The sequence below is a fragment of the Anomaloglossus baeobatrachus genome, chromosome 4 (genome assembly GCF_048569485.1).
Source record: "Anomaloglossus baeobatrachus isolate aAnoBae1 chromosome 4, aAnoBae1.hap1, whole genome shotgun sequence".
In the NCBI taxonomy this organism is placed as follows: Eukaryota; Metazoa; Chordata; class Amphibia; order Anura; family Aromobatidae; genus Anomaloglossus; species Anomaloglossus baeobatrachus.
Window position 1 is genome coordinate 340,195,484 of NC_134356.1, and position 25,501 is coordinate 340,220,984.

General features: G+C 46.8%; 1 protein-coding gene across 2 annotated transcripts in view; it reads right to left on the reverse strand.

The window, feature by feature from the left end:
- The window catches only part of WASL (WASP like actin nucleation promoting factor), a 78,341-nt gene that overhangs the window by 6,932 nt on the left and 45,908 nt on the right, over nucleotides 1-25,501 (reverse strand). For both annotated transcript variants that reach the window (XM_075345079.1, XM_075345080.1), the window contains exons 2-8: nucleotides 20,820-20,954; nucleotides 18,989-19,075; nucleotides 14,717-14,813; nucleotides 13,766-13,789; nucleotides 13,267-13,435; nucleotides 5,443-5,485; nucleotides 1,383-1,536 (exon numbers count right to left, since the gene is read on the reverse strand). In XM_075345079.1, coding sequence (XP_075201194.1) covers nucleotides 1,383-1,536; nucleotides 5,443-5,485; nucleotides 13,267-13,435; nucleotides 13,766-13,789; nucleotides 14,717-14,813; nucleotides 18,989-19,075; nucleotides 20,820-20,954 — 709 coding nt within the window. The remainder of the gene's footprint in view (nucleotides 1-1,382; nucleotides 1,537-5,442; nucleotides 5,486-13,266; nucleotides 13,436-13,765; nucleotides 13,790-14,716; nucleotides 14,814-18,988; nucleotides 19,076-20,819; nucleotides 20,955-25,501) is intronic.

A 25,501-nucleotide genomic window follows, 5' to 3' on the forward strand; every position in this document is an offset into this window, starting at 1 on the left:
TGTGTGTACACATGCGGTGTACGGGAGGGGGAGGAGCCAAGCAATGCAGTGTCGGGCTCATGGTACACATGCGGCGTGCGGGAGGGGGAGGAGCCGAGCGGTGAAGTGTCGGGCTCCCCGCACACGTAGCCAGGGTAAATATCGGGTAAAAACTAAGCAAAGCACTTTGCTTAGTTGCCCAATATTTACCTTGGTTACCAGCGTACACCGCTTAGCGCTGGCTCCTTGCACACGTAACCAGGGTAAATATCGGGTAACTAGGTAAAGCGCATTGCTTGGTAACCCGATGTGTATCCTGGTTATGTGTGCAGGGAGCCAGAGAGCATGCGCAGCGAAATCCTATGGATTGCGCTGCTCAAAAAACATTACAAGCTGCGTTCCTTCAGCCCCACGGTCAGTCGTTCCACGACTGATCAGTTAGGCAAAGGATGCAAAGCAGCATCATCAGTCACAATCCGCCGCTCATACAAGTCTATGGGAACAACGGAATCCGCCAAACTGATTCTGTTGTTTACCAGAGCAGCAGATTGTGACTGATACAATTTAACGGAAGTGTGAACCTAGCCTAAAGCACAATGAGCCTGCGTCTCTCAGCTGATATTTTTCGGAACTTAATCCCATCAGAAGATCACATCTGTTCTTGAGCTCCTAATGAAGGGAGCTGAGCTCCGGTACCTGGGCTCTATAAAGTATAAGGAGCTGTGGTGTAATGGCTTCCCCACCGCTAGCAGAAGTACACAGTGAAGGGTCTACAAATAGTTTATCAGTGGGGGTACAAGGATGACCTATCCTAATGATAAGTGAGGAAATCTTAGCCCTGGACAACCCAGTTTTAAATGCAGAAATAGCAACTAAACCAGTGAAGCAGCCTCTCCAGGATAGGAGAACTTTTAAAAAGGTATGATGCCAACTGATATATTGCTAGATTACCACTTTATGAGAACGGCATAACATAAAACAGTCAAAATGCAATTTGTCAAAGCTGAAATGTAATGTGGATATTAGCATTACTATTTTTTAATGCGGCGTATTAAGGGAGAATTTCAGAAACCGTCAACAGAATCTCGGACCAGGGAGATCAGCCAATGTAAGAGGAAAGAACTGAAAAATTACCAGTGAGGTGTCTTGTGCCGCCATCTAGTGGCTAAAGGGAAAACTAGTGTTTCAGCACATAATTTCATACACTTAACCCAAAGAAAAACAAAAAGACTTATCCTCAGTGTATGAACTAAGCTGTTTTAGTGACTTCTGTACTTAGCCAAAACTGTATGAGATGCATTATTCCTTATTGGGGAAAACCACCAAGTGTCCCATTCAGAAAATGGACAGAATATTCCCACCACCACTCAGCTATCACAGAACAGCAATCAGATAGAACTCACCTTGCCTGCGTAACTCATTTTTTACAGCCTCAACACCTCCTGTATTTTCAATGAAGTCATAAATGAGCTTAGATGTTTCCTTATCTTTCAGCTGAGCTTCAGAGATCCCACATAAGTCAAACAACTTTTTCAGTTCTGGGTCCAAATTATTCACCTAAAACAAAAAAACTGAAATAAATGGAGGTGCTAAGTCTACATACATTCCAAAATAAATATATGGTGTGATTTACAGACAGTGATAGCTGTGGACTTGTAAATCAGGCGGAACATCTCTTCTCTGCTTGCATAAGACATATACAATATTACATTAATGGGAATCTGTCAGCAGGTTTTTGCTACCTTATCTGAGCAGCATGATGTAGGCAGAGACACTGAATCCAATGATATATCACTTAGATTACAATCAGTTTTTAGATTTAGAATGTAGCAGAGCTGAGCGAGCTGTCCCGACTACACAAGGCTCTAAATAGAGATTTTACATGACAGATATTTTACAATGAGGTGTCAATAAGAGGAGGGGGCGTGCCGGACTGCTGTGCAAGAGACAATGTAGTCCAAGGAATGATAAGTTCTGCTGCTTAAACAAACATAAGAAAAACAACAGAATGGACCTTGACAAGACAGGCATCCCAGAATTCTATGTTTTAACCTTTGAACCTGGCGTCAGATTACTTGGCAAAAACCTGCTGAAAGATTCCCTTCAAGGCAGGGGTACCCAATCTGTAGCTTGGGAGCCACATATGGCTTGTCTGCCCATGAGTGTATGTGGCTGTCTGCCAGCATGGTGCATTTGTACCAGGTCTTGCAAAAAGGCATGAAGGGCAGGTCTACAGATGGCGACAATTGAGTAGCCCCATAAAAGAAATCCAGATATGGATGCACATACATTGGCCATGGTGGTGAGCTGGAGATAGAATGGCAGTGCCAGTTATAGGGGGGCTTGATGCTGAATGTCACTGTAGTGGGAGTGCTTGATGCGAAAAACGGAGTAAAGGGGCAGCGTCTGGATGTAACTATAGTGACTATTAGGCAGGGTGGCAAAAGGTCTGTGTGATATTTGGCTATCAATATCCCAGTAATGGGGGATCTCTGGGTGCATTTAATGTACCAGTGTCAGACTGACCTAATATAAAGGGAACATGTGACCAACGCTATTTACCTGCACAGGAATGAGGAATTTGCAGGCAAATGGCAACTAAAATCAGGTCTGTGGCTTATTGGAAGCACAGCTACTGGGAGAAAGTGAAGTTATATTCTCCCTGCCACCACTCGCTTCCAGTCATGTGGGCAGTAAAGGGGGCTGGTACAATTAGCTCAAATTGTGCTACAGAGGATTACAGAGCACTCACTGTTTAGTGAGCCCCGTTACAGCTCTCTGCACCATCCCATGACAATGCGAATGGCTAATGCTGCTTATCTGGAGATTACCACTTTGTAGGTAAATCATATTTTTGGGATTTTTTGGGGGAGGCCACAGGTTCCCATCACAGGTTTAAAATCGCCTAAAAATGCTAAAACAGTACAAAAAAGGTGTAAAGATATAGAAGAGGTTCAAAGGGCCCCTGTCCTAGGTACTATATTTGACATCTTATGAGCTGCTGAGGCCATCCTACCAGTTAGAGAAAATACACAATCATTTTTAAGGCATGCAGGAGACTATACAGTGTGTCCACCGCCATTAACTTGAGAACAGCGGCAGCTATAGGAATAGAAGTGTTGTCTAGGTATAGTAAAGTATCGATGCACTATGCAATGAAACCACCTATAGCACCACCTGGTGGAAAACAACGGAGTTAGCATTTTTATCGAAAATGGAACGAGAGAGGAAAAAAAGTGAATTAAAAAATTGTAGGGCATCATCAATTCAATACGAATCGACACCTTGCATACAGAAATTTTACGATATGAAACTTATGACCCCCCCCAAAACATTGAATGCTGGTCACGTATATGGCGCGCATTTAGCTTTGATGCTCAAAGTGGCCACATCTGGACTCTGGACAGCATACTGTATCTTGCTGCACAGTGTGCAATATGGTAGGTGACACGTTTGCACAAGCATCTGTGATACATCGTCGTAGGTCCTGCAATGTTGGTGCAGGGGTCGCATACACCTGCTGTTTGATGTGACCTCACAGAAAGAAGTGCACTGGGGTCAGGGTCAGGTGAGCGTGGAGGCCACTCCACGCAGCCACCATACCCAATGACTTGTAGGAAGATCTCCATGAGGTATCGCTTCATGTCTGCAGCCTTGTGAGAGTTTTACACGTTCTAATCATAGCATTTCTGTATCCAAGGTGTCGAATCGTATTGAATTGATGATGCCCTACAACTTTGTAATTCACTTTTTTTTCCTCTATCTCGTTCCGTTTTCGAGATAAAAATGCTAACTCCGTTGTTTTCCAGCAGGTGGCGCTATAGGTGGTTTCATTGCGTAGCTCATGGTTACTTTACTATACCTAGACACCACTTCTATGCCTATAGCTGCCGCCGTTCTCAAGTTAAAGGAGTTGTCCGACAAACTCCAAAAAAAAAAGTTAATCTGTGCTGTATTGTCATATAAAACACCCCCTACATTATTTTTTTTTTTGTTTTCTACATTTTGTTTCTCTTGATTTTTCACTTTATTCTCTGCAGCTCTTTGTTCACATTCAGCACAACCTAACATGACGTTTGACAGCCAAACCCACAGTCACAGTTGGCACCGCCCCCGGCCTCAGTGTCCAACCACACCCTCTGCACACACATTCCCTGTCCGTATTCTCTGCCCCAGCACCTGATAGATAAAGGAGTACTATGTAATGAAAATTATATATAGCCCCTAATGTGAGTCTATAGGACGGACACACACACACACACACACACCTAGTTATATAATATATTATACATAATCCCCCTCTTGCACTCTTCTCTCCCACTGCACTGTCTCCTCTGCCCCCCAGCACTCCCCTGTCTCTCACCCCCATGAAGTCTCTTCTCTGCCCCCCTGCTGTGTCACCCATGAACTCTTCTCTGTCCCCCCACTCTGTCAGCCGTGCACGTTCTTCTCTGCCCCCCTCCCCCCCCTGCTCGCTCTCCCTTCACACCCATGCAGCATGCTGTCTCTTCTCCGTGCTGTGATGATTGCAGTGTCCTATACAGAGCTCAGTGCTGTTGTTCGCTGGTGTCAGGTGACATCCCTGCTTCTGACTGTATTCAGAAGCGAGGAGCATGGGAGGCTGCATTCATCAGAGACAGCGCATGGGGGAGGGGGGGGGGTCACAGTTGCCCGGGCACCATACAACATGAGCTGAGGACACTGTTGGGCAAACAGCGCTACGGTGTCCTAGACAGAGAGGGTAACCCTGTGTTTGTCCAGCACATACAGTGCAGAGATAGCAGCGCACAGGGAGGGGGCGGGGCTCATCACACTGTACCCGCCCAAGAGGGCGGCAACATGCAGTGGCAGATTTACATGTCAACATGGTCCTGCCCATGTTGACATAAAATGACCGGAAGTAGCAAAATCACAGCAGGAGCAGTCACATGACCCCTCTGAGCCTGGGGAGAGGGGCTGACAGCAGCGCAGGTAAGTGCTCACTATCTACTTACCTGCCCCAATGTAGCCCAATAGTGTAAATAATAAAAAAAGCAAAATAAGCCAGATAACCCCTTTAATGGCGGTGGACAGGATATGGGTGGACACACTGTACATGCGATAACACAGAGGGGTTATTGTAACCTCTAAACTCTGTACCATGAATACTAGACAAAACAGACAATTTATCAGCACAACCTACAGCCTAATCGTTTGTACTGTTCATGTAAATATAGAGCCAAGAATGTGCCATTTTGGGCATACTATACAGACGTGACTCAGAATAGCTAGATGATTCACTGCTTATGACAATGAGCTATAGCTGGTGAAATGTTACTAACAAAAATAAAAAATAAAGCGTCATTTTTTTAATTGCTAGTTACTTGACACAAAGTAGGCTGTAATTTCCCTAATATGCACATTACTACCTACATCTTCCACAAGAGTAGTGATTTCTATAGCTTTGTTACGCCATATACTTACATCAAAGCCGGTATTTGGATCCCATCCCACATGTCCAATGTGTCTAAATAAAACACATCAAGGTTACATAAAGCTATATATTGGAATATGGTAAATATACACGGGAGAGCATTCATAAAATATAGACCGATATGCTGTGGTCAGTATGATTTATATGCCTTTTCTTATGTTATACAGGGCATTATCTAACTTGTCAGTGTTCGACAGTAAATATATCAGGCCAGCCATGACCCCCTCAGCAAATTTAACCTCTACAGCAATGCTGGCAGCACTCACACATCTAATTTGAAAAGAAGCTCTAGATAGGACGCTGAGCACGTGCACTCAACTTCTTTGGTCGACCGTGGAGAGGCCTGTTCTAAGTGGAGCTTGTCTTGATAAACCGCTGTATGGTTTTGGCCACCGTGCTTCAGCTCAGATTCAAGGTGTTGGCAATCTTCTTATAGCCAGCTTTATGTGGAGCAACATTTCTTTACCATGAGGTGCCATGCTGAACATCCAGTGAATGGTATGAGAGAGTGGGTGAGCAATATCAAATTTAACACATCTGCTCCCCGTTCACACCTGAGACCGTGTAACATTAATAGGTCATACAGGTGAATCTCAAATTAGAATATCATCAAAAAGTTAATTTCAGTAATAGAAAAAGGGAAACGCATATTATATAGTCATTACAAAAACTGTCATCTTTTTCAAGTGTTGATTTCTGTTAATGTTGATGATTATGGCCTATAGCCAATGACGCCCCATTGGAATAGAGTAGGAAAAGCAAGAAGAATCACCCCTGGACGATTTTCCATATTTCCCTCCCCTTCCAATTTTTGTCAAACTTGCCACATGTTTTTTGTGGGACAAGTTGCACTTTTTAACACCGTTTATTCTGACCCACATTATACTGAAAAACAGGGAAAAAAAATAAATAAAAGTGCAATTGCAGGATTATTTTGTTTTTTTATTTACCATGCTCACTAGATGGTAAAACTGACCAGTCACTATGATTCTCCAGGTCTGTATTAGTATGTAGATTCTAAACACGTATAGCTTTACTTTTGTATTTTACTTTTTTATTGAAAAAAAAAATCTGAAGTTTGTTTAGAAAGAAAAAAAAAAAAAAGAAAATTGCGCTTTTTTCGCCATTTTCTGAGACCAGTAGCGTTCTCATTTTTCGGGATCTGGGTTTTCATTCAAGACTAAAAACAAAAGTCAGTGACGTTTCTAAATATACAATTTTTGCAAAGATGTGATGTTTTGATCATTGCTATTGTAATTTTGAGGTTTTGATTTTTTCTTACTATGCCATTTACCAATCACATTAATTAATTTTATATTTTCATAGATGGGGCATTTCTGTACACGGCGATACCAAATATGTGTATTTATTTTATTGTCAATAGGGCAAAGAAGGGAATTTTGTTTACTTACCGTAAATTCCTTTTCTTCTAGCTCCAATTGGGAGACCCAGACAATTGGGTGTATAGCTATTGCCTCTGGAGGCCACACAAAGTATTACACTTAAAAGTGTAAGGCCCCTCCCCTTCTGGCTATACACCCCCAGTGGGATCACTGGCTCACCAGTTTTAGTGCCAAAGCAAGAAGGAGGAAAGCCAATAACTGGTTTAAAGACCAATTCAATCCGAGGAAACATCGGAGAACTGAACCATACCACATGAACAACATGTGTACCCGAAAAAACAGAAAAAACCCCGAGAAAACAGGGCGGGTGCTGGGTCTCCCAATTGGAGCTAGAAGAAAAGGAATTTACGGTAAGTAAACAAAATTCCCTTCTTCTTTGTCGCTCCATTGGGAGACCCAGACAATTGGGATGTCCAAAAGCAATCCCTGGGTGGGTAAAAGAATACCTCATGATAGGGCCGTCAAACGGCCCTCTCCTACAGGTGGCCAACCGCCGCCTGAATGACTTATCTACCTAGGCTGGCGTCTGCCGAAGCGTAGGTATGCATCTGATAATGCTTGGTAAAAGTAAGTAGACTCGACCAGGTGGGTGCCTGACACACCTGCTGAGCCGTAGCCTGGTGCCGTAATGCCCAGGATGCACCCACGGCTCTGGTAGAATGGGCCTTCGGCCTTGAGAGAACCAGAAGCCCAGTAGAACTGTAGGTTTCAAGAATTGGTTCCTCGAGCCCCCGAGCAAGGGTGGATCTGGAAGCTTGCGACTGTTTACGCCGACCAGCGACAAGGACAAAGAGTGCATCCGGGTGGCGCAGGAGCGCCATGCGGGAAGTAGAACCTGAGTGCTCTCACCAGAACCAACAGATGCAAATCTTTCTGAAATTGATGGACTGGACGAGGACACAAAGAAGGTGAGGTGATATCCTGATTGATATGAAAATGGGATACCACCTTAGGGAGAAATTCCGGAACCGGACGCAGAACTACCCTGTCCTGGTGAAGGACCAGGAAGGGAGTTTGTATGAGAGCGTTGCTAGCTCGGAAACTCTCCTAAGAGACGAGACCGTTACTAGAAGGCCACTTCCCGTGAAAAACGGGAAGGGAGACATCCTTCAAAGGCTCGAAAGGCGGCATCTGGAGAGCAATTAGAACCTTGTTCAGATCTCAGGGCTCTAACGGCCGCTTGTACGGAGTGCTGAGAAGACAAACTCCCCGTAGGAACGTGCGTACCTGAGGAAGTCGTCGTTTCTGAAAAAATACAGATAGCGCTGAGACTTGTCCCTAAAGGGAACTGAGCGACAACCCATTTTCCTACCTAGATTGCAGGAAGGAAGGAAACATAGACGATGCAACCGGCCAGGGAGAAACACCCTGCGCCGAGCACCGAGATAAGAACATCTTCCACGTCCTGTGGTCAATCTTGGCGGACGTTGGTATGCTAGCCTGTCTCATGGTGGCAACCACGTCCTGAGGTAATCCTGACGACAGTAGGTTCCAGGACTCAATGCCACACCATCCGGTTGAGGGCCGTAGAATTCAAATGGAAGAATGGCCCTTGAGACAGCCAGTCTGATTGGTCTGGTAGTGCCCCCGGTTAGCCTACCGTGAGGCACCACAGAACCGAGTACCACAACATCCTCGGCCAATTTGTAGCGACGAGGATGGCGCGGCCGCAGTCGGTCTTGATCTAGCGCAGTACTCTGGGCAACAATGCCAGAGGTGGCACCTAAGATAGCTGGAACTGCGACCAATGCTGAACTAAGGCGTTTGCCGCCAGAGCTCGATGATTGTGAAACCGTGCCATGAAGCTGGCACATTGTTGTTGTGCCGTGACGCCATTAGATCGACGTCCGGCCTCTGTCAGCGGCGCCAGATCTCCTGAAACCCGTCCGGGTGAGGAGACCATACTCTTTCGGCCACACCTCAGCGACTTAGGAAGTCAGCTTCCTAGTTTCCACACTTGGGATGTGAATTGTGGATATGGTGGATGCCGTGTCTTCCACCCACATCAGAACCTGCCGGACTTCCTGGAAGGCTTGCCGGTTGCGCGTTCTTCCTTGGTGGTTGATGTATGCCACCGCTGTGGAGCTGTCCGACTGAAGTCGGATATGCTTGCTTTCCAGCCGCTGTTGGAAGGATTGTAGGGCAAGATACACTGCTCTGTGTTCAAGAACATTGATCTGAAGAGTGGACTCTTGCTGAGTCCACGTACCCTGAGCGCTGTAGTGGAGAAAAACTGCTCCCCACCCTGATAGACTCGCCTCTGTCGTAACTATCGCCCAGGACGGGGATAGGAAGGACCTTCTTTTTGACCAAGAGGTGAGAAGAAGCCACCACCGAAGAGATTCCTTGGCCGCCTGAGAAAGAACGACGACTCTGTTGAGGGACGTCGACTCCTCGTCCCATTGGCGGAGAATGTCCCATTGTAGTGGACGCAGCAAAACTGCGCGAAAGGAACTGCCTCCATTGCTACCATCTTACGTAGGAAGTGCATGAGGCGTCTCAATGTGTGCGACTGGTTCTTAAAGAAGAGCTTGCAGCCCGTAGTGAATGCTGTTTGTCTAGCGGCAGCTTCACTATCGCTGAGAGAGTAAGAAACTCTATGCCTAGATATGTTATCGATAGGGTCGGGGTCGGATCTGACTTTAAAAAGTTGATGATCCACCCAAAACTCTAGAGAGTCTCCAGCGCAACGTTCGGGCAGTGTTGGCATGTTTCCTAAGAGAGTGCCTTGACAAGTAGATCGTCTAAATACGGGACCACAGAGTGACCCTGAGAGTGCAGGACTGTGACTACTGCTGCCCTGACCTTGGCGAAGACCAGTTGGACTGTCGCTAGCCGGACGGTAGAGCTACGAACAGAGGGTGTTCGTCTCCTATAACGAAGCGTAGAAACGCTAGTGCTCTGGATCAATCGGCACGTGTGGATAAGCATCCTTGATGCCTAATGATGCTAGGAAATATCCTTGGGACCTTGAGGCGATGACATGGCGGAGGGATTCCATCCGGAACCGCCTGGTGTCCACGAGCTTGCTGAGCATTTTTAGATCCAGAACGGGACGGAACGGCCCGTTGTTATAGGTACCGCAAAGAATTTGGGGTAAAAACCGTGACCTTGTTCCTGAAGAGGAACGGGGGTCATCACTCTTTCTGCCTGTAGAGTGCACCCTGTTTGCAGAAGAGCAGCGGCCCGGCCGGGAGGTGGAGAAATTCTGAAGAATCGAGTTGGAGGACGAGAAGTGAGCTCTATCCTGTACCCGTGAGACAGAATGTCTCACACTCAATGGTCATTGACCTATGGCCGCTAAATATCGCCAAGGCGGGAGAGCCTGCTACCGACCGAGGCCGCAAGTCATGAGGAAGCCGCCTTGGAAGCGGGTTTTCAGACTGTCGCTTTTTTGGGCGAGACTGAGCCCGCTAAGAATACTGCTAGGCTTCTAGTATCATAGCCATAGTCTCAGAAAAACTGTCAGTAAATACTGCAGACACCGTCCTCATCCCCTGGCCATTAGTGCATACAATGGGAGTCTATGTACCTGCCGGCCGTATAGCCGTACATGCTGTACCAGCTGTATAGAAAAACATGTGGTTCTGCACCTTTGTTTTACACAGAGAATATGCTGATAACTCCTCCGCATAATCCAGGAGGGTATATACAACGTGCGACCAAACAGTGCAATGTATATAGTACAAGCATATCTATAAGTGCACTTCTGCACTAGTGGGGTTAGCACCACAGGTGCTGCTTAACGCCTGTTACAGCGATTGTGTGACTATCAGAATGCCAGGGTCTTCCACACTTGTCTCTGTATCGTACAGAAACTGACACTAATGGCTGCCGGTGTCCTTGTAGAGAAGGAAGCCGTGGGCGTGCCTGAGAAAGTGCGGGAATCCGGATTCACAGTGCACACAGTGAGAGGGGTGGAGTATGCAAAACATACTCCAGCTCTCAGCTCTGCTCTATGCAGCGTCACGCCCCTACCCTGACTGTCAGGGCTGTGGGCGGTAACGAAGGGAGACTAGGCCCAGAAGCCGGGGACTCGAGTTAACAGCGCGGCCGCCGTAAAAGCGCGGGCCGCGCTGAAGTCCCCGGCGCACCACAAGTGCCAGCCGCGCCGCCGTTCCAGCGGCCGGCGCGACCGATTCATAGAAGTGGCCAGCGTCCCGCCCCTCTCCTGACTGGCAGGTCTGGGGGCGGGAACGAACGGAAGCAGGCCGCAAAAGCCGGGGACTCTAGTTATCAGCGCGGCCGCCGTAAAAGCGCGGGCCGCGCTGAAGTCCCCGGCGCACCACAAGTGCCAGCCGCGCCGCTGCCAGCGGCCGGCGCGACCGATTCCTGGAAGTGGCCAGCGTCCCGCCCCTCTCCTGACTGGCAGGTCTGGGGGCGGGAACGAACGGAAGCAGGCCGCAAAAGCCGGGGACTCTATTATCAGCGCGGCCGCCGTAAAAGCGCAGGCCGCGCTGAAGTCCCCGGCGCACTACAAGTGCCAGCCGCGCCGCAGTCCCAGCGGCCGGCGCGACCAATTCCCATAAGTGAGCCTGCTTCAGCAAAGCTGAATGAGGCCATGGCACAGGCGCCGCAGCGCTGATGTCCCCCGGCGCACTACAACACCCAGCATGCTGCGGTGTGAGCGCCAAATGCACGGGGACACAGAGTACCTTGAGGAAGCAGGGCCATGTCCCTGATGTACTCCGCTCCATCCAGCATCTTCTCCAGGGGCTGTAGATGGAGCACGGTCTCAGTGCCTGGAGACCGGTAAATCCCACTTCACCCAGAGCCCTGTAAAAAGGGATGGGGAAGGAATCAGCATGTGGGCTCCTGCCGCCGTACCCGCAATGGGTACCTCAACCTTACAAACACCTCCGACATACAGTGGGGTGAGAAGGGAGCATGCTGGGGACACTATATGTGTCCTCTTTTCTTCCATCCGACATAGTCAGCAGCTGCTGCTGACTAAAAAGTGGAGCTATGCGTGGATGTGTTGCCTCCTTCGCACAAAGCACAAAACTGGTGAGCCAGTGATCCCACTGGGGGTGTATAGCCAGAAGGGGAGGGGCCTTACACTTTTAAGTGTAATACTTTGTGTGGCCTCCAGAGGCAATAGCTATACACCCAATTGTCTGGGTCTCCCAATGGAGCGACAAAGAAAGGGGAGTAAGTTGAATTTTTATTTTCTATACATTTTTTTCTTGACTTTACTAGTCCCCCATGGACTTTATGGCTGTACAGTCTGATCACTCATGCTTATCAGAGCAATGTTGCAGCATCGCTCTGATCAGCAGAAATGCTGTGTTCCTGTGAGAGGCAGCACTCTGCCGGCATTCACAGGAAACAAGTGTAATAATCTGACCCCCACTGTCATGGCAACATATTGGCACCCCGTTATTGCGTGACAGGCCGCTGAATGGCGGTGGGGAACAGCATGATCCCTGCCAAAGAGTTAGATCACGCCTGTTAGCCACACGTCTGCTGATCAGATCAGCAGAAACGTGCTGTAATGCGGTTACTGGAGGTAAGTGACCTAGGACATATGTGTATGTCCTAGGTCGTGAAGTAGTTAAATTCTTATTTAGCCTGGATAGATGGTGGAAGCTTTAAGACTAAAAACACACAGCGCCACACCTGTCCACTGACCATTTGGCAGTACTGCTAAGGCTTATTGAAGGGAATGGGGGCAAACAATACAATCTATTGCCAGTGTTCATTTGGGGGAAACACCACAAAATTTTCAGTCTGAAAAGTCTATAGTGTATTAGTCATAGCACAGTGTAAGCAAATTTAATATATTTCCTGTCCATGTTGTCGAGGGTCCTCAGAGTAACCTGACCAGTGCACCACATATGAAATCAGCACTGTCAATTTATGCTGCATAGGTCAGCCTTGATTTTAGCCCTGCACCATTTCCATAGTGGTATTTACCGGTGCATAATTAACTATGCACATACCCTGGAGCTAGATTATCCACGTTTCTAACTGGATTTTGAATGACATGATCCCAAATTACTCAGCACTACTGCCATGTACCTATTTGATGGCAATTGTAGAAGTAATGCCACCTGCACATACGGTAATAAAGTTCTAATACTGTGTTGTCTTTTAAGGGAAATTCTACACTGAATAAACAAAGTTTTTATTATATGTGATAGCTGTTTACAGACAAGGGTGTTGGCGCACCATCACACAGTTTATTACTATAGATATCTGATAATTCTTAGCTAGGAAATGGAGTTGGCTAGAAATACTGCACAGAGAACTGTATTTGACCAAGGCATGTCTGTCATATAAAGGCCTTCATTCTGCAAAGTACATACTTCTGACAAGATGAAAACAAATCAGGACTATCTGATGCACCAGCACAGTTCACAACAAAATGTTGAAAACCAGTGAATTTATATGGCTGTGTATTTTACTTACTGAAAGTTACTAGGTGTCCCAATGTCTGCCTTTGTGATTTTCTTTTTCTTGTTTTTTCCCTTTTTCTTGTCTTTGCTATAAGGAATGTTGTTATTCACTTGTGCACTGTATCTCGGGGTGGCAATTTCAGGATGTATGATGTCAACTGTTGCCATAGGAAGACTTGGCCCTGGAAATACACAATACAATACAAAAGACTGGAAAATTTAATTAACGTTTAGAAATAATTTCCACCACCTTACACATGACAGTTATACTATATTGTTGGTCGATGTTGTCATAACTGACAATATAGGACATAACAGAACCACCACCCAATCTAAGTAGGGAACAGTCCCTCGGCACGGTCTTATAAATTAACAATGAAGAGAATGCTTATACCTCAAGTCATAAAAGCTATGAACAATGTACAATGCGCAGTCTCAAACACAGCCAAACTAATCAGTGATCTAGTGCTACTTAGTAAGGGTCTAAAAATCTTGAACCTTCTGTAACTCACCATTTGGAGGTTCTCGCTTCTTATCTGGAAGAGAAAGAGGCCATAATAAAAGATTAATTTATGTATATCAAACTGTAATGTATCTTACATTCACTTCGCTATAATTGGCAAATTATTACAGCAAGTGAACCATACAATAGCGCATAGGTAGCAATTTGCCCTAGAAAGATATTTTAAGAACCGCTGGACCATCAATAAAGCACTTCTGACAAGCACAACGGGTCCTTACAGATAAAATTATCTCAATTGGTACATACAACTCACTAGGGTTTGATAACCAATCATTTGTAGTATAATTAATCAAATTATAACTTAATACAATGACAGTGTAATTGCACACACTTTTTAAAATATATTAATTTGATTATATAGTGAGGACTAAGGGCCTGATTCTAAGAATTTTGGCGCAATGCGACGCTGCACTAATACTTTCCGGATTATGGCACTCTCATGCAATTTTCTCCCTGATGCAAAAAATCTAGGGTGAGGGAAAGGGTGTAGCAAATCCTACTCTGGGAGTGGAGTGAGATTTGTAGTGTAAGCAATGCCACCAACTAGAGTAGGATTTGTGGCATGGTGCACAAAGAACTACAGGCCACTTATTCTATGGCCTTGATCCATTAATTCCTGTTTAATAAGGAGAATCTGACTCCCGCACTACCCTCATCAAGTCTGCGAACAATGTCGGTCTGGATGAAACAGGGCCACCCCCCCCCCCCCCCCGAAGTATAAAAAATAAAAAGCTATCATAATGACCTGTACACGATCACATGACAGGTCACTACAAAATCAGCGGCTGTACACTTCAACCCCAACCAATTGAACCATGTAGCAAAGTACAATACTGGTCTCAGCAGATGTCTAAATCCACAGATTGCCTATGAAAATAGTGTGTAACCCTTATCATTAAAAGCTATTACAAGGACTACATGACAATGATATCAATCATACCAGGTTTTTTAGGCCTTCTTGCAAGTAATTCAGCTATCGCTTTCCGGAATTTTTTTGCTTCCTCTTCATTTGCAAAGTTTAGACCAACTTGACATGTCTGCAGTATAAAAATAATTCATATATTAAGGAGTGTTCTGTCTATTACATAAATACACTTTCACTGTCAAGTATGTACCGTATTTTTCGGATTATAAGAAGCGCTTTTTTTTCCCCCCAAAATTGTGGGGGGAAAGTGGGGGGTGCGTCTTATAGTCCGATGGCTGCGGTGCGGTGGTGGTAGAGCAGGTAAAGGCGGGTGCGGTGGAGCGGGTCATCAGAGGCAGAAGCAGGCTGTAGTAGCGCTACCCTGACCACGTGGGCCCGCTCATTTGATATGCACGCCCATAATCTCTCAGCCCTGAAGCCGGCGCTGACAGATGGGCGGGGGATGCGCGCATACTAAAGAGCCGGCCAGCGTGATCACCCCAGGCAACTACAGCCTGGAGTGATCATGTGCGGCTGTATTCACGGCCCCCGTGCATCATCATCTGCACGGGGTGGGGGGGCAGTGAATAAGTATGGTATACTCACTGTTCCCATGCAGCATCGCGATGTCCTCATGTCTGCCGGCTTGCTGAACTGTGTGGAGAGCGGTGAGCATAAGGATGACATCGCTGTACACACGGCTCCACACAGGTCAGCTGGCACACAGACAGGAAGCGAGCCATGCTGCGTGGAGTGAGGAGAGGCAAGTATACAGCGGGAGTCCTCCAGCTGTTAACGCAAATCCGGCCACGGCTGAAGTGACCACGATATCCGCGGTGACTTCAGGTCAGGTGATGTGCGGTGACAGCTGGAGTCACCGCTGATCCCGGCAGGTCATGTCACTTGTGGTCTGACCCTCACAGAGAGCGGTTGTGTTCTATGGCTGCTCTCTGTGATTGTCAAATGTAGCAGAGCTGGATGCGTCGTGAGACAGTGTGGATTACATCGGACCTGGGTGTTTTAAGGGTTAATAAAGTGGTGAAAGTGTGTTTTTTTTGTCTTTTATTTCAAATAAAGGATTTTTATGTGTTTGTGTTTATTTACTTTCACTTACAGCTTAGTGATGAGGGGGTGTCTCAGACGCCTGTCATCACTAAGCTAGGACTTAGTGGCAGCTATGGGCTGCTGCCATTAACTCCTTATTACCCCGACTGCCACCGCATCAGGGCAATCGGGATGAGCTGGGAAAAGTCTCAGGACTGTTGCATTTAATGGATGCACCAATTCTGGGCGGCTGCTGGTTGATATTTTTAGGCTTGGGGGGCTCCCAATAATGTGAGTCTCCCCAGCTTGAGAATACCAGCCCCCAGCTGTGAGACTTTATCTTGGCTGGTTATCAAAATTGGGGGAACCGCACTGTTTTTTTTTTTTAAATTACCCCCATAACAGTGTTAGCAGCAGATTTTCTCTCCATAAAAGTGTGTCATGACCACATTTTTTGCTTAAAAATTTTATTTTCCTCCTCTAAAACCAGGGTGCGTCTTATAGTCCGAAAAGTACGGTATGTATGATATCACATTTACAGGGAACTTGCCATTAGATTTGTACTGTCCACACTACGGGCAGCATGAATCAGAGCCTGGCTATGTCATAGTAGCTACATTTATTTACAGAAATACTGCTGCATTTCACAATAATCATACTTTGAGAAGGTGGTTGGGGACTAGAAGTAGAGACCTAACTAGTCTGCTGCGGTTCCTGGTGGCTGCTCCCTGCCCCACTCACCATGATTGACATGTCTCGCCCTATGTGAACACATGGGAACAGACCTAGAAAACAACTGAAGTGGGATGGGAAGAAGCCAGCAGGGACAACACCAGAATAGTAATGCCTCTACCTTTAGTCCCTGACTGGCTTTTCAAGGTATGTTGACTCCTAAATGCAGCAGAATCTCAGCCTTAAGCCCGCTTTACACGCTGCAATGTATCTTACGATGTGTCGGCGGGGTCACGTCGTAAGTAACGCACATCCGGCATCGTAAGGTACATTGCAGTGTGTGACAGGTACGTGCGTTTGAACGGTAAAACATTCATCGCATACACATAGTACCTCTCTCTAGAGTTGCACGTCAGATTGTTCATCGTACCCGGGGTAGCACACATTGCAGTGTGCGACACCCCGGGAACGATGAACAGATCTTACCAGCGTCCTGCGGCTCCCGGCCCACAACGCGGAAGGAAGGAGGTGGGCGGGATGTTTACGTCCCGCTCAGCTCCGCCCCTCCGCTTCTATTGGCCGGCTGCTGCGTGACGTCGATGTGACACCGAATGTCCCTCCCACTCCAGGAAGTGGACGTTCGCCGCCCACATCGAGATCGTATGGAAGGTAAGTACGTGTGACGGGGGGGTTAATAGTTTGTGCGGCACTTTCAACAAATTGAACGTGCCACACATACGATGGGGGCGATGGGGGAAATTGTAACGTGTAAAGCAGGCTTAAGACAATCATGTAGCCAAGCTCAAATTCATGTTGACCGTAGTTTGGGCACTAGAAATATAACATGTCACTTTCAAATACTTTCAATACTCACAATTAGAAAGCCAGGTATATAATGACTGTTTTACACAGTTCTCCTGACTGCAATGTTTTACTAAATTCTAAATGTTCTGCATTTCCCATTAAATAATTCCTCAAGCATGTAGTCTTAGGCTACTTTCACACTTGCGTTGGACGGCTTCCGTAGCATTGCGTTGTGTGACAGATGCAACGGATGTGTTGCATATAATGGCACAACGGATGCTACGGATCGTACAAAACAACGGAAAGCTTTTTTTTTTTTTTTATATTTTTTTTTCTTCTTTACAGTTTTACCGGCAGCAGACTATTATGAATGATCAGCTGAGCGCTCTCACATGCCGGCGGCCAGGCGCTCAGCTGAGCGCTCTCACATGCCGGCGGCCAGGCGCTCAGCTGAGCGCTCTCACATGCCGGCGGCCAGGCGCTCAGCTGAGCGCTCTCACATGCCGGCGGCCAGGCGCTCAGCTGAGCGCTCTCACATGCCGGCGGCCAGGCGCTCAGCTGAGCGCTCTCACATGCCGGCGGCCAGGCGCTCAGCTGAGCGCTCTCACATGCCGGCGGCCAGGCGCTCAGCTGAGCGCTCTCACATGCCGGCGGCCAGGCGCTCAGCTGAGCGCTCTCACATGCCGGCGGCCAGGCGCTCAGCTGATCGTTCGGACGCCGAGAATCTGTGCGGGGGGCGGAGTGAGGAGTGGGTGGAGCCGAGTGGACCATGGCGCTGAGGACAGGTGAGTGTGTGTGTGTGTATGTATATGTGTGTGTGTCTGTGAGTGTGTGTACATACATGTGGAGTGGGGTGCGGGAGAAGGCGGAGCCAAGCGTGGAAGTATCGGGCTCCCTGCACATGTAGCGAGGGTAAATATCGGCCAAGCCCATTGCTTGGTTACCCGATATTTACCTTGGTTACGGGTGCAGGGAGCCAGCGAGAGCATGCGCAGTGAAATCCTATGGATTGCGCTGCTCAAAAAAAAACTTTACATGCTGCGTTCCTCCTGCCCGGCGCAGCGTCAAAATAACGACGCTGCGTCGTCCAGTGGATGCAACGCTGACACTTGTGTTACAGTGCGTCGTCCATACAAGTCTATGGAGAATAGCGCAGTGCGTTAATGGACTGCGCTATTCTCCATAGTGACGGACTCCGCTCAACGCAAGTGTAAAAGTACCCTTAGAAGTTTGTGTTCTTCCTCTGGTAGTCAGACCGTAAGCTTGTGAATAAATGGACAACTTCAAACATTTACCTTGTCAGTAAATATGGCTCTACTCAGGCCAATCAGTGCTGACACTGGAGGAAAATTTGAAGTTAACATTATAAGTCAAAGACTTTCACTAAATATATGACACCAACACATCATTGATAAAACACATTCATATTCTCTAAGAATTAAGTAGGATTTCACCTCATTGGTGGAACCCTTGCTCTTCAATCCATAATAAATAATACTCGTGGCATGGAGATATAGGCTGTGTATACATTGCAAAGTACACAACCAAATGAGATGAGTTTTTTTTGAACATTACCCAAAATCAAATGGGTTCCTTCTACCTTTTTCAGTTGTTTTTTTTTTCCCCTCTGGGAAATGACTCACTAAAATACGTGGTTTGGCACCACTGATACAGAGCAGGTTGGTAAGTGGTGCAGTATTGTGTTATACTCTTGAAAAACTCTAAACTCTAGCAATGATTCCACCATGAATGTGACACACAACATACGTATACAGCGTATTTACTTACATCACCAGCAAATGTGTGAAAATAAGATCTTGGGCTATTATATACAAAGTTATAATAAAGTTCCTGTTCATAGAGTTGCCGACCATCCTAAGGAAGAAAAAAAAATGCAATTAAAAACTGTTTATACAGCATTTGCCAGTATTTGATAACATATGGACCTATCCGTTTTAGAGAGAAGAGTCTCTAGGAAAATAAATTCTAAAGCTGTAATTGGATAAAGTGATAGGAGTGGAAAAATATTAAATAATAGTTTTGATGGTAGATACTCTAATTGGCTCAGTTATCAGTGGGCTATTACAAAAGTCAGAATTAGACACCCTCAATATAATTATTAATGACATTTAGAGGGCGTATAAAATTGAACCTCACCATTTTCACCTTGGTACATTCTATTCTTTGCTGTACGTAATGGAGTATTTGCAGATGACCCCAAGCTAAGCAAAGTGTGCATGGATGTGTCAGAAGAGCATTAAGTTTGATGAAACTGGGAGGACCCTGCACCTAACTGGCATCGAAGTCATCTTCTGTGCATAAGGCTAGTTTCACACTTGCGTTGTGCGGCATCCGTTGCAATAAGCCGCCTTGAGAAATTACGGTAACCGTTGCAGGAATCCGTTTATTCCTCATAGGCTTCTATTAAGGGTGGTTTGCAACGGATGGTCTTGCGTTGCATCTGCCCTGCGGCACATCAGTTGTTTTGTCGGTGACCGTCGGGCGGAGGGAACGCAGCATGAAGCGTTTTTTGAGCGGCGGAATCCATTATTTTTTCACTGCGCATGCTCATTTTTTTTTCTTAAAATCACAGAAACTTTGATTTGTCTCTCGGTGGCCGAACGATCAGCTGATCGCCCGGCAGCCGGCTTTTGAGGGCGCTCAGCTAATCGCCCGGCAGCCGGCTTTTGAGGGCGCTCAGCTAACCGCCCAGGAGCCGGCTTTTGAGAGCGCTCAGCTGATCGCCCAGGAGCCGGCTTTTGAGAGCGCTCAGCTGATCGTTCACAAATGTCTGGCGCTGGTAAAAAAAACTGTATAAAAAAAAAAAAAGAAGATTCTGTTTTGTACGATCTGTTGTATCCGTTGTGCCACTATATGTAACGCATCCGTTGCATCCGTCACACAACGCAATGCAACAGATGCCGTTCAACGCAAGTGCGAAACTAGCCTAAGTCTAAGAATCGGTAACCAGGATTTTCATACCCCATGTGAGAATAGCATGATGAAGGTCCGCTTTCCTAGACAAGAAGTGCCCGCTTGCAAGCTAGTCTGCATAAGTGCACAGTACGCTAGTCTAATGCTACAGAGGTCAAGATGCATCTGATTGCAGCATGGTAAAGCCCACCGTCCATACCAGCTGTGAGATAATGCCTCTGGTCCAAATTATGAATCTTGCATCAAATTGGCATCTATGCATCAAATTACTATTCCTACCATACAAAAAAAAGAGTTCAGGAGCAATCTAACAGCTATGGACAAAGATATTAATGAGAAATCTACTTTCCAGTCTAGTGCTACACTAGAGGAGGCAGGTGTCTACCTCATTGTGGACGGGGTAAGTTCAGTTTGTCTATAGAACAGTCATTGGAATTCATGGTGTGGAAGTGTCTGATATTGTACCACAGGTTTTGCATGGTAATTGCTGCCTCACTGGTGCTTGTCTTCTTCTAAATCAACACTGGAGGATAACCGTATAGATCTGATTCACTGGCTTCTTTAATCATATCCACAATGTAAAGACTCACACGGTCCCAAAGAGAGTGCGCCAAAGCTTTTATCTCCTGTAGATACTTGACTCTTCTGTATGACAACGGATGCTAAACATGGAAGCGTGACTTACCTTTATATCATACACTCTAATGAAATATGATCTTTGCGGATTGTCCTTCACCAGGCATACTACTCCACAGCATTTCTTCACCCACATAGAATTACGGTCTGAGGCATATAGTTGAACGACAGCTGAATTAATGGTCTGTAGAAGTACATGGAGAAAAAAAACAAAAACGTTCAATTAAAATCTGATCAGACAAGTCACGTTTTCTACATCCTCCATTACAACTGGTTTGCTTTTAATCGACAATGCATCTAAACCTTAGGCTGGCCACAATAAAAGGCCACTCTAAAATGTGCAGTTTTATCACACAGCACATTGCCACAGATGTGGAAAGTTTTGAGCGCACGTACACTTGGCATGCTAACTGCAGGAATGTCCACCAGAGCTGGGGTCTATGAATTGAATGTTCCCTTCTCTACCATAAGCATTTCAGAGAATTTGGCGGAACATCAAATCGGCCTCACAACTGCAGACCACATGTAACCACACCATCCAGCATCTTCACTTCCACTTCCTTCGTCTGACACCAGCCATGTGAACAGCTGCTGCAACAATCCATGCATAACAGAAGAATTTCTCCACAAACTGTCAGAAACAAGCTCATCTGCTGCTCGTCATACTAACCAGGGTCTTTACCTGATTGCAGTTCATTATAAACACACTTGAGTGGACAAATGCTCACATTCCATTGTGTCTCGCACATTAGAGACGTGTTCTCATCACGGATGAATCCCAGTTTTCACTGTACAGGGCAGATGGCACACTGTGTATGGACTCATGTGGATGAGCGGTTCACTCATGTGAACATTGTGAATTGAGTGGCTCATGATGGGGATATGGTATGGGCAAGAATATGTTAAAGGGGTTATCCGGCTTCTTTTGACTTTTTTTCATTATTACACTATTGGGCTACATTGGGGCAGGTAAGTAGATAGAGACCACTTACCTGCCCTGCTGTCAGCCCCTCTCCCCCGGCTCAGAGTGATCATGTGACCGCTACTGCCGCGCTTTTGCTGCTTCCGGTCATTTCATGTCTACATGGGCAGGGCCATGTTGACATGCAAATCTGGAACAGCATGTTACCGCCCTGCTGGGCTGTACAGTGCGTGGAGTAACCTCCCCCGTTCCCTGCACCCTCCCACACATTGCCCAGCACCCCGTACTTTCACCGCAACCTCCCACACACTCCGTAGTCTCCCTCCCCCGCCTCCTGTGCCCAGCTACGTGCGCCCTGAATGCCCCAGCGCTTTATCATGTTTACTGCCTGACGCCCTGGGAACTGTCCCCCCCCCCCCCCCGTGCGCGCTGTCTGTGTCATCATGGGTCATCTGTGTATGTGCATCAGTCTGTGTCCCGCGCCAGCCCCGCGGATGACCGCACTGCAGCGTGTCAGTGTTTGCCCCCCTCTGCAGTATAAGCTGCTTCTCACCCTGCAGTGCGTGCATCCGCGGGGATGACGAGCGCTGCTTGTCATCACTTCCCGTACAGTCTGTGTCCCGCTACCTGCCAGCCCCGCAGCTGCCCGTCGCTCTCCCGCTGTGACGCACAGATCGCTGTGTGTGACAGCGAGAGAGCGACGAAATGAAGCGAGCAGAGAGCAGGAGCCGGCTTCTGACAGCCTGCGGTAAGCTGTAACCAAGGTAAACATCGGGTAACCAAGGTGGTTACCCGATATTTACCTTCGTTACCAGCCTCCGCCGCTCTCACGCTGCCAGCGCCGGCTCCTGCTCTGTGCACATGTAGCTGCAGTACGCATCGGGTAATTAACCCTATGTGTACTGTAGCTAGGAGAGCAAGGAGCCAGCGCTCAGTGTGCGCGGCTCCCTGCTCTCTGCACATGTAGTGCAGGTTAGATTAGATGAGATAATTACCTGCTGTGACGATCTCCTGACGTCACCGCGGTCACTGCCTTCTCTGCCCGTCTCGCGGGCGGCCCGAGACTGTCACTAGCAATGACGTCACGGGCTCTCGCGATACTGCGTAGAACGCAGCGGGCATAGAAGTCAGTGACAGCGCTGACGTCAGGAGTGCAGGAGATCGTTACTGCAGGCAATGATCTCATCTAACCTCCCGACGGCACCGCTCGTCATCCCCTGCAGTGACCTGGGCTGACCTATTGATGTTAGCTCAGGTCACTGCACGGCTCTCCCAGCCAATGGGGAACATTTTGTTCTTCATTGACTGGGAGTCTCATTGACTATGGTATGGATCGCCGTGCGACCCCCTTATTGGATTACGCCGGACCCGGATTTGATTGTTCTTGTCAATAAGTTGTTGAAAGAGGGAATGTGGGGAGTGTTTTTTCAAATAAAACTTTTTTTGTTGTCTATTTTTTATTTCTTACTGACTGGGTTGGTGATGTCGGGTATCTGATAGACGCCTGACCTCACCAACCCCAGGGCTTGATGCCAGGTGACATTACACATCTGGCATCAACCCCATATATTACCCCGTTTGCCAACGCACCAGGGCGCGGGATGAGCTGGGGGCAAAGCGCCAGGATTGGCACATCCAGCCGTCTGCTTTACCCTAGCTGGCTACAAAAGATAGGGGGTACCTCACGTCCTTTTTTTTTAATTATTTATTGGCTAAATACAAGGCTAAGCACCCTTTAGTGCCACATGAAAGGCACTAAAGGGTGCCAGCTTAGAATATGCGGGGGGGTAGGACATTATATTGGTCATTATTATTATTATTTCTCATCTATTATCTATCCCTCTATCTATCCCTTGATTCATTCATCCATCCCTCTATTTATCCCTCTAGCTATCTGTCTCTATCTATCCCTCTATCTAGCTGCTTCCGTTTTTTTGCAGTATGAAAAAAATAGGAAGGTACGCAGATGACACACGGACCATATACAGAACGGAACGGATGCCACACAGTTGCATCCGTGAAAAAACATGACCATTTTTTTTGCAGACCGCAAAAAACGGGGCAGTCCTGTGAATGTAGCCTAATCAAGAGGCTTATGAGGGTGATGTATTTAATTACAAAAAAACTTTTTTCTTGGTGTGTTTATTTACTGTCACTTACAAATTACTAAAGGGGGGGGGGGGGTGTCTCATAGACCCTGACGATTAATATCTGGCTTAGAGGCAGCTGTGGGCTGTGATTAACTTCATATTAGCCTGATTGCCACTGCCCCAGAGCAACCAGGAAGAGCCAAGTGCTGGGATTGTCACATCTAATGGATGTGACAATCCTGAGTGGCTGCAGGCTGCTATTTTTAGGCACGGGGCGGCTCAATAAATAGGGGTCTCCCCAGCCTGACAATACCAACCCCCAGCTTTTGTGGTTTATCATGCCTGGGTACCAAAATTCGGGGGGACTGAATTTCGTTTATTTTTAAATAATTTTTGTAAATCAAGAAAAAAGCCGCATGCAGTTCCTCTTATTTGGATACACAGCCAAGATAACCGCACGGCTTGGGGCTGCATACTGTAGCCATATGCTTTTTCTGTTCTTGGTGTCATAATATGGGAGAAAAACAGTGAAAAATTTGTATGCGTTTTATACCACAATAATGATCCGCAGAGTTGAATTGCTTTCCCGCTCATCGACCGTCTTGGCGCCCGTGATTGGTTGTAGGCAGATGCTGTCACATACGCTAAGGGTGCGTCTGACTGCAACCAATCACAGGAGACAGGACAGCTGGAGGACGGGGAAAGCAGTGCATATGAATGAGCAGTAATTAGCGGCCCAGCAAGTGAAGGAGAAGCCACGGGAGCAGTGTACAGCTGCAACGGAGCCTCGGTCAGTATGAAGCGCTCTCTTTTTTTTTTTTTTTACTTTACTATTAATTTTTAATTTCACAAGTGCCTGATCCTGATCACACATCCGGAATCCAGGGCCTAGTTCTACACAATAGCCTCTGATACTCTGAAAAGAGGGCTGTTTATCCCTACGCTGACTGATAGAACGAGTTTTTTCAGTAGCTACTCTGAAAAGATGATGCAAAGTTTCGTGAACCTCCATTTTCAACAACCCACAAAGTACAGTTTCATCAACACAGTATGATAGCCCCGACACAACCCACCACATTTTATAATGGCTCACACACAGTATAATGCGCTTCACATAGACATCCAAATACTATAATGTCCCCCTCATACAGCCCAGCAAACTATATTTTGGCCCCTACACAGATCAAAACAGTATAATGGCTGCCCCACCTAATGATTAAAAAAATTACTCATCTCTCCCCATTCTCCCGCTGCTCCAATCTTCGCAGCAGGTGTCCTGAATGTTCAGCACTGGTCTGCAGAGGGTGCGTTGAAATGACATCATTGTGCCCTCTGCACTGAGACATCAAAGCTCATAAGCACAGGGAGAATAATGGAGGAGGAAGCCGTCAGATCATTGCTTTCAATTATATTGGCATTTATCGTTCAGTTGAACGTGCAATACAGGATGGAGGAGGGTCCAGTGCAGGCCCTGGAACTGGCCCCCTGACTCACAGGTCCCTTAGTAGCAACGTGGTCTGCCGCCATGAGCGGTACACAACTGTATATATCTTTCAGATATAGATATAGATATAGATATATATATATATATATCTAATATATAAAGGGGTGTGTGTGTGTGTGTGTGTGTGTGTGTGTGTGTGTGTGTGTGTGTGTGTGTGTGTGTGTGTGTCCGCTAAAGGAATCCGCACTCTCATTTACATTAACTTTTTTTTTCAC